Source organism: Echiichthys vipera (genome assembly GCF_963691815.1).
Source record: "Echiichthys vipera genome assembly, chromosome: 1".
NCBI classification, from domain to species: Eukaryota; Metazoa; Chordata; class Actinopteri; order Perciformes; family Trachinidae; genus Echiichthys; species Echiichthys vipera.
Genome location: NC_139826.1, coordinates 24,364,108 through 24,373,869, shown reverse-complemented (window position 1 = coordinate 24,373,869; position 9,762 = coordinate 24,364,108). Strand labels below are relative to the sequence as shown.

The 9,762-nt window shown below is 39.3% G+C and overlaps 1 protein-coding gene across 3 annotated transcripts; it reads left to right on the top strand.

Moving 5' to 3' along the window:
• The first annotated feature begins 1,633 nt into the window (after positions 1-1,633).
• btbd10b (BTB (POZ) domain containing 10b) lies at positions 1,634-9,005 on the top strand. 3 transcript variants are annotated; one of them, XM_083927417.1, is made up of 9 exons: positions 1,634-1,705; positions 2,125-2,272; positions 4,384-4,577; positions 5,035-5,350; positions 5,454-5,556; positions 6,238-6,358; positions 6,879-7,076; positions 7,171-7,281; positions 8,037-9,005. In XM_083927417.1, exons 2-9 carry the CDS (start codon positions 2,172-2,174, stop codon positions 8,366-8,368), a joined length of 1,476 nt encoding a protein of 491 aa, XP_083783543.1. In that variant the 5' UTR covers positions 1,634-1,705; positions 2,125-2,171; the 3' UTR covers positions 8,369-9,005. The 3 variants fall into 3 exon arrangements, with proteins under 3 accessions (XP_083783543.1, XP_083783542.1, XP_083783544.1); XM_083927416.1 differs by having other exon boundaries at positions 4,381-4,577; XM_083927418.1 differs by lacking the exon at positions 2,125-2,272 and having other exon boundaries at positions 1,646-1,705.
• Positions 9,006-9,762: the final 757 nt, after the last annotated feature.

Genomic DNA, 9,762 nt, shown 5'->3' with positions numbered 1-9,762 from the left:
GTTTACATTCTTTTGCAATGTCTAGCAAATATATATATATATATATATATATATATTTATATATATATAATAAAGTCAATATCTCAGGCCATCAAGAAAGAGTCAAAGTTTAATATCACTTTATACTCTCCTGTCTGACTACAGGTGTCAATTTCAAATATCAAATAAATGTTGTTACTGTATATTTTAATGTATAATTAAGGACCAACGACTGCAAGTCTTACACGTACTGTATGTATTGTTTCTCTTGCACATAGGTATCCTCTCATGTAATTACTTTTTGAAGGAATGATTTGTTTGTGTTTTAGTCTTGATTGGCAAGAGTTGGTCGAGTTGTCGTCTTCTCATTGTTGTTTATCCCCCAGTGTAAACTTTAATTATTTAGCACTTTTCAAAAAAATCAGTTCCAAAGTGCTTCACAGATAAAAATGCAACACTATAAGATGTTCACCTCTGTGTTTCCCTTTATGAGCTGCAACCCACAAAAACTCAACAGAGATGCTTATTGAGCCTAAAATATCTGGAGTTTTCCCATTATCTTGCCTTGCATTACACATAACTCTAATTTAATAGTACAACATCTCATGTCTGGATTTATAAATTGAAATGGCAATAATTTCCACTTTGTAAAAAATAAGAAGTTCTTCTTACTCTTTAGTTGATCTGTAACATTTATTCAAGTTTACAAACGTTCTTTTAATCTGTCTGTATCTATAAGAATACACATTTTCTTCTTGTAGGCCTAATGCTTTAAAAAAGACAAAGGTCAGCTGATTTCAATCAACTTCTATTGACTGTACAGTCCATATGTTTGTCAAAGACTATCACCTACCTATTCAACACATATGGGATTAAAGCTTTGTCCCATCAATGCATACTATAGCATATGGCTCATACCTTTACAGAAGTTCTTCTTCCCTAGAATAAAGATAAAATACAGGCAAAGCTTTTTCTAAAACAAATTCTCAGTTACCATTTGGGAGACTGGCTATCCACTACCCATTCACTAGATCTCTGAATAACTGTTAATTAAGTTATTTTATTGTAATAATATCTGTGTTCAGCTATTGTCCTTGTAAATGCGATTATCATTTATAATTTGATCCAAACCTCTTTACTCAGTTCACCGCATAAGAACATAGAACTGTACAACCTTGTAAGACTTTATTTAAGATTTTATCCGTTTGTAACACTTGTAATGTGATCGTTTATTTTGTATAATGTATCATCTTCTTTTATTGATTTTTACTTTTTCTCCATAGCAGTTCATATCGTTGGTTTAATGTTTATTTCCTGATATGTTTATCTTTGATATGCTATCTTTTGTATGTGCTTTGTTTAAATAAAGTGAGGAGGAAAAACATATCGCACACGCAACATCTCGCGAGACCTCAACACGATACCTTTTTAGGAAATAGTAAAAAAAAAATTGTTCAATCCATTTTATATCTATGTTACATTATGTCAGGGGGTTAAACAAATCGATCACCCTCAACACCTAGTCGTTTTTAATCAAACCAACTTTTCAGACGATACTTATTTCGAGTTTAGCAACTGCTAGGCCAGCTAGCGTTGTGTGCGCCATTACGTCAGGCTCTTAACGGTCATCACGTCGGACGTGAGCTCGTTGAGTGTTTTGAAAGGAGATGCTGGTTAGCTGGTGAGGGATTGGGATTACACTACAACGGAAAACGTAACCAACTCGGTAGCTATTCTTTATTTTTTTTGCCATGTCTGTCTAGAATATAACAACCTGTATGCCAGTAGTATTGGGACAACTTCTCTAGCCACATAGCTGTCCCAGAATATTACGTTAATATTGTTGCATTGTGTCCGCTAGCAACGCCAGCTAACGTTAGCTAGGTATGCTAACGCAGCAAACTAGCAGCTAACCTAATCGTAGGCTGAATCAGCCTGACAGCAACGTCGACAAGATCTGCTATTGAGATGTGTAAAACTCATCTAACCGTGTAATGTCAACGACACAACCTTGACCACCCAGTTTCGTTAATGCTCAAGTCTACGGCACACGTGAATTCACTGACAGAGACAATAGTTAGCTGACAGCTGCTAGGAGCTGATCAGGGGATCGAAACTGACTTGTTGATTTCGCCATTTAACCAGATTATGAACGGTGAAAGATCCAGACCAGACTCCCCTCTGTACGGGTGATGGCAGCACGTCTGCAGTCATATGACAGTAACTCCAGTGACACCGAAAACTGGGAACGAAACGCAACAAGCCGACCTCGCAAACTCTGCAAGCACTCGAGGTGAGCCAGCAGTTTAGTGTCACTCACTGTGAACAGACAGGGCAGGAACTGATGCTGGATTATACTGTAGATTAGTCATACCTTTGTGACTTAAAATGTGAAATAGCAATATGGGTCAATGTGGCATTGAAGTAAAACATTATGTTTTCGTGTCAGATATATTTCAAATATATCAGGTGATAAGCATACAGTATCTGTCTATCACATTGACTTTATGTTGAGCATGACTACTGTCTTGGATTAAGTGAGAGGCGTAATCTTATTATAGAGAAGGGGTCCTCAACGTGTTATAGGCCAAGGACCCCTTAGCTGAAAGCGACATGAAAAAAGGACTCCCTACTACAAATATTGTATTAAATTAAGTTGCATATTAAATTTGGCCCTACAGCTAGGGCACACAGCTTTTATGGCGCATACAATACTAAGATATTATCATTATTAATATATTCATATATTTATACATCATATGTTAATGTTAAACATACATTTGGAAGATCTCTCGTATAGAGTCAAAAAATGTTAAAATGCAACCAGTAGATGTTGAGCTCTGCAACAAGAAAAGGGCACTAGCCTATTCATTTGCCAACTGTCATTGATTTTTGTCAAACAGTTTTTACCAAGGTAACTACCCCTTTGGTGTAGTATGTTGTATGAGGCCATTATGGCTAATGTTACAGTTCAATTAGCAGGATTTTTTCCATCGCAATATTTGATGTTTCTATTAATTCTAAATCTGATGAAGTTCCTAAATTCACTGGATTAGTCAAACAGGCATTCACATTTCTGTGTAGAATGTGTCAAATTAGTTTTTGTAAGGTTAACTTTATTTAAACACACTCACCCAAGAATGACGGCATCATGATTCAGGCAATTCTGTGATAGGTAAGACATAATCTACAATATATCATATGTGTAACTGATGAGGGAACTATTCTCAAAATGGGAATGTAGTTTTTGAAAAGCATCAACTAAGTATTATTTGTTAGTTAAAATGTAGGCCCAAGTGATTTTATGTCTGACGCAACTTTATACCAAATAGAGATGAATCAACATGCAAAATATGTCACATTTCAGCCAATTCTGCACTTGCATGTGCTTACATGCCCACATGTGGAGCATGTAAGCACACATACCCTCAGTGTGGTTATCCTAAACAACACGGTTAGTTGTATGTATATCCACTCCTGTTAACTAATGTAATATCCTCAATCTTATTCATGGTTTTAGTTCCTCCATCCTGCCGTGTGTGAGGTCCTTTTCCTGTCACATCTGTTTCCTTTGTTACTGAAGGGACAATAGAAAGGACGTTATGATAGCAGAACAGTGTAGGCAGGAAGAGTTTAGACTTGTGCGTTTGGTCTCTGGCCAAGGGGGGTGTACCTGGGATGTCTGGCTGTGGTCAGTGGGTGAGTTTGTACTGACAACACATTATGACCCTGCAGCCGTGCCTATCACCTCTTCCTTTTCTAAGTTTTAGGAAGTCAATAAGTTGAACTGTCAGAAACTAACCATAAATGAAGAGTTAGCCTACATAGTGCACTTTCCTATGTCTTCTGATGCTTTTGCAATCTTTTTGGCACTTCCTATTGTAACTCTGTTTACAGGGTTTGATTACACACTCAGGCATCTGATATTCATAGTGTGTTACATTAGACATCAAAGGTGATGGCAACAGGACTTGGCTGCGTTTTAAGTCTTACGTTTATTACAAGCTGTAATAGGTCTAGTTTTCTAGTGTAATAGGTTATGTTTTGATGGCCTTATGTAAGCTTGTTGAAGTGAATGTGCTGTATGTTAATAGTAATGTTTTACACTCCTTTTAAATGTTGAGAATAGCTGTGTGTAAACCAGATGATGAAGATGAACAGTGCAACAACTCTGTTAAAATGTAAAAGAAATATCCCATGTTCTGGCAGATGTGGGTTTTTTATGCTTGCATTTTGTCAATAAGTGCATAGAAGTCATGTGCATAACATCTGTAAAGCTCTTAAGTCCATCCACCAGGAATGGGTGTACCAGCCTGTCTCTCATAACGTTACAACTATGAAATGAAAACATCCTCTGGGCTTGAGAGAGAGCAATGTTAAGTATGCTTTTGTTTTGAAAAGCAGCAGTCAGGCCCGAGCATCTCGAGTGGAGGTAGAACAGAGGAAGATGAGCATGCATGGTGCCAGTGGAGGCTGTGAACGTTCACGTGACCGCCGCCGCTCCAGCGATCGCTCTAGGGATTCCTCACACGAGAGAGAAGGCCAGCTCACCCCCTGCATTCGCAACGTCACCTCACCCACCCGCCAACACAACAGTGGTGAGTGTGCATGGAAAGAATAGAGGGCTTATATGGATATCATGTTCGAGGTCTACAGCTCTTGGCAGCTACTCTTCTTAACAGCTGACTGCATTTATCAACTTGCATATCAGACATGGTTGCAAGTTGCGAGATGTAATTTTTGGCCTTAAGTCAGCACAACAGTCATCCACCAGTTTATGCTTGGATACAACACACATGTGAGCAGGGTCCATGTTAATCTTATTGTTTTAGATGAGTTATTACAAGCAGTGGATCACTACTGAAATGCATGGCAACAAACCTGGTTGCTCAAGAATGTTTCTCAGAAATACCAAAGCCTCCAAATTAAGCTGAAAAATTATAAAACAAAATGTATGTCAATTATCAAGTTGTCACATGTTTCTGGTGGACAGTTTGCTCAGTTTTAAGTTAAAATAGTCCTTTGTAAGTCATAGTTTTGCCTGTCTGTGTGTAGACCGTGAAAGAGATGGTGGCCCATCATCGAGGCCCAGTAGCCCACGGCCCCAGAGAATATCTCCCAGCGGCTCCAGCAGCAGTGGGGTGGTGAGCAGTCGCAACAGCAGCATGTCAAGTACTGAAGGCACTTTCAAGAACTTGGCAGTTGGAGAAATGGTTTTTGTCTACGAGAACCCTAAGGAGCTAGGAGGGGGTGCGACTGTGGGAAACCGAAACATAAGGACCTCAGAAAGAGTCACTCTGATTGTTGACAACACACGCTTTGTAGTAGATCCTTCCATCTTCACTGCACAACCTAATACCATGTTGGGCAGGTACAGTATACTTTGATTATTATTATTTGTCATTGCTGATGCTATGGAAATGTCGGCTTCTTATTGTTTTTATTCAGAGAATAAACCAGCGTCTTTATTTCAGAATGTTTGGATCTGGAAGAGAACATAATTTCACTCGACCCAACGAGAAGGGGGAGTACGAGGTGGCTGAGGGCATTAGCTCCACAGTTTTCCGAGCAATTCTGGTCAGTCTCTCTCTAACATTTTCTTCAAAATTATACACACAATACAGTTCAACAGCACTACAAACGAAAGCAGCCTCCAAAATTCCCATAAAGCAAGAGCAACACAAACATGACCTTCATGAACGTGGGATTTATTGCAAATTAGAATTTTCTTTGTGATAAACTCAGTGAGTGCAAAAATGCTGTTTGGGACTTTTCAGGGAAGATGAGGTGGATGATGATTAGATGAGTTGACACTGTCAGATTCCTCTTATTCTGTTTTACATTTATGGAACTTCAGCACAATATGTCAAATAGTCTGCTTTGGCAAATATTATTTAATTGCTTGATGTTTATTATCACACATACATACTACGCAACATATGAACAGTCTTAAAGTCTCATCCATCTAACTGCATGTTATTCTCAGCCCACTGAGAGCCCATCTTGTTAAAGTTTGACAGATTTGGTAATGAATGAGTTTGGCAACCTTTATATTTAACCAGTTTCGCTCCAAATCTTCTGTTCGATGGCAAAATGGTTTGTCAAAGTAAGATACTGTTACTGAGTTCTTTGTTTTTTATTGAAATTTGAGTGTATATGTTTGGGCAGTTGATTATTTCATGTGTATTTCATATTATGACTTAATGGGATTGACACAGTGTTTTACAGCCTTTTCTATGATTTATGTCTAATTTACAGGATTACTACAAATCTGGAATAATCCGCTGTCCCGATGGAATCTCCATCCCTGAGTTGCGGGAGGCGTGTGATTATCTATGCATCTCCTTTGACTACAGCACCATCAAATGCAGAGACCTTAGTGAGTATTTCCTCTGGGGCACTGAGGCTGTTAGTGTTACCCATTAATGGTGACAGTTTGAGTCAGCGAGAATAAGAGACATAGCAGGGCTGGCTTTTCACTTTCACCCTCTACGGCCTTACATGTCCCACGACATGTCAGCAGCAAAGAAAGCGCATAATCATAAATGTATTCTTATGTAGGTAGAATTTTAAGAGTTTTTTATTTATGCCATTTAAGGGTGTGTTGTATATTGTGTCTAGTTTGCCGAATAGGAGTGACAGTGACGACAACAGCGTTTTCCTGTAAGTTTAGAGATTTTAAACTCAAATCACTTGGAGTGACAATTAAGGCAGACCCTCTAAAAAAGGACTGCACGCAGCCACTCTCTCTTATTGTTAACAAGTGGGGAAGGGGACACACACGCTTTGTGGACACAGGCCCTTAGGCTTTAGACAAGTTTACGTCATGGTGGAGGGTTCTGAGAACCAGTATGAATTGGTTCACATCTTCTAACTGATACAATGTCTTTTGTTATCAGGTGCCCTGATGCATGAGCTGTCCAATGATGGAGCTCGGCGGCAGTTTGAGTTTTACCTGGAGGAAATGGTTCTCCCTTTGATGGTAGCCAGTGCCCAGAGCGGAGAGAGGGAATGTCACATTGTTGTCCTTACCGATGATGATGTGGTTGACTGGGATGAAGAATATCCGCCACAAATGGGGGAAGAGTATTCACAGAGTGAGTACACACTTAAACAGACACACAGGTCTGTGCATATACAAAAGACAGACGTGTGATTTATGAAATGTTGTTTTGTTTCTTCTCTTTGCAGTCATCTACAGCACAAAACTCTACAGGTTTTTTAAGTATATTGAGAACCGAGATGTTGCCAAATCAGTTTTAAAGGACAGAGGATTGAAGAAAATAAGACTGGGCATTGAAGGTAAGTTGAACTCTCTAATGACAATAGTGATGGTTTTAATCTCCCTAGTCAGTGGGGTCATAAAGGCAAAGGTAAAACATGAATACATGACAGATCTGTTGCAGGCAGGGAAACAAGATTTTATTATTAAAAGTGGAGCAGTTAGTCGGTTTTTGACCCAAATGAATAAAAGGTACAGTGACATGAAAGGAGTAAAACATTCAAAATGCTAGTATTGCAAGTAGAGTGTACAAGAGCCACAAAAGACAGCTGACATCTAGCAGAAGTGATTATTTTGATATTACTGAGAACTGAGATGCAAGATTGTTTGTTTGAAATCTCTTGCTTCATATTTTGCTGCTTAATATCAACAGAAGTAGACAAAACAAGTTTTTTTCTGCTCATCAAAAGTCATCAGTTAACAGGAACGAGGGGAAAATGTCCAAAGTTATGACCTGGTTTAAAAAAAAAGTTAATTTGCTTTGGGTTGGATGTTTTTCTCATCTACTGGATACCAGAAGCCTATCTTGCCATATCTGGGTATCATCTTGAAACCAGATCCAAAATAAGTCCAGCCTTTGAAAGCCGACCCTGGTCAAAGTGGGGATATAACAGAATAACTTATAAGCACTAAAACATCATTAATGTTTAGAGCATTTTGCCTCCTGATTAAATAACTCTTGTCCCATTGTTCTGGTGTTTTGGTTTTCTAAGTTAACAGGTCCTGTTACCAAAAGCTGAGCTAATGATTTTTGTCCCCGCTGTTCCTTTCGCAGGCTACCCTACATACAAAGAGAAAGTCAAAAAACGACCAGGAGGCCGTCCAGAGGTCATTTACAACTACGTCCAAAGGCCCTTCATCCGCATGTCCTGGGAAAAGGAAGAGGGGAAAAGCCGCCATGTGGACTTCCAGTGTGTCAAGTCCAAGTCCATCACTAACCTGGCGGCAGCAGCAGCAGACATCCCCCAGGACCAGCTGGTGGTGATGCACCCTGGCCCCCAAGTGGATGAACTAGACATCCTTCCCACTCAGCCACCGAGTGGGAATCACTACAGCAACAACTACAGCAACGAGCCTGACCCTGATGCACCGTCACCTGCTGTCTGAGGACTCACTGGTCCTCTTTCAATGCCTCTGCCCCTCTCCTATTCCTCTAGTCCTTCTCCCAGCATGCTGCAGCATGGAGCGCCAGGGGCACCATAACCATATTGCCTTGACACCTCCTTTGCAGCCTTAGAGCCTCAAGAACCTGGTTGACTGTAGTAAAAGAAACACGAGGGACATAAGACTGGTGAAAAAGAAGAGTTCACTTTTTAATTTTGTTTTTGTTTTTTACTTGACCAAAGGAATTTATTTTTCTGTTTGGAATAAAAAAAGAAATCTGTAAAACACTTATTATTAACATTATTATTTACACTGTTACTGTACCATAATTTGATGGTTTTAGCTGAGAACTCTTGCGGTGTCACTGTTTTCTCACAGGTTTTTATTTCACTGATAATATTGATTTTGATTCTCTTGGGTGGCCTAACTACTAAATGTGCTTTGGGGTAAATATGACTTTCTGATCATGAAGAAAATCAGTTATCACCGCATAGTGTCATGATCTCCAGTTGAACTCCTCTCAGATGTCTTTGAATCTTGTAATCGGATATGTAGTCATTGGCTGGATCTGATATGTGATGTTATGCTCCTCCCGCAGCCAAGTTATTCAGCAGAGCACAGGCTGTTGTGGTCAGAATCTTTTTTTGTGCAAAGCTTGAAATTGTTGTTAAAAAATAAAACATAAAATCATTGAATAAAGACATCAAAATAACATTTTTGTATATTTGATCCTTAACTTTAAAACCTGTTGGTAAGTTTCAATAAGACCTGTCACAGGAGTGATCGCACTGATGTGATGAATAAGAAAAGAAGTGAGTTAACACGGAATCGATCACAAGTTTATTGGTACAATGAATAAAAGATCAAGAGATACAGCAGGACTATTTTAACTGGCACTTAATGCAAGAATAAACCAGAAGTGTCTTTGTCCTTACCATAGTTTTATCTTAATCAAAAGTGGCTAGAAGAGGATCTTTTAACTCTGAGGTTTTTTTTCAATATTTTTATCTTTCATCTCTTTATAGTGGACATACTGTCTTGAAGCAGTCAATCTGTCGCTGCCCTTTTAATGTAGATACCTGGTACCAGAATACGTCCAGCTGTTTGCCACATGGTGCTGGGTAGGATCATGTGCTGAGGGAAGTCAGTGGTCGTACCTGCTGTTCCAATGAAAGCACTTCCATGTCTTGGTGTGTATGCAGGTATCCTACTGTATGATGGTGGCATGGCTGACATGCATGCTACATAATCTATAATCACACCAGCTTCAAGTCTTGACCTCCTTCAGCTTATACTGAAGACTACCAGGTTCTCCAGTGCTGCAGACACCCCAGATGAAACTGCCTGATCCTGTGAGATCACAGTCCACAGTAATCCATCTCTAATGTTGTATTCCT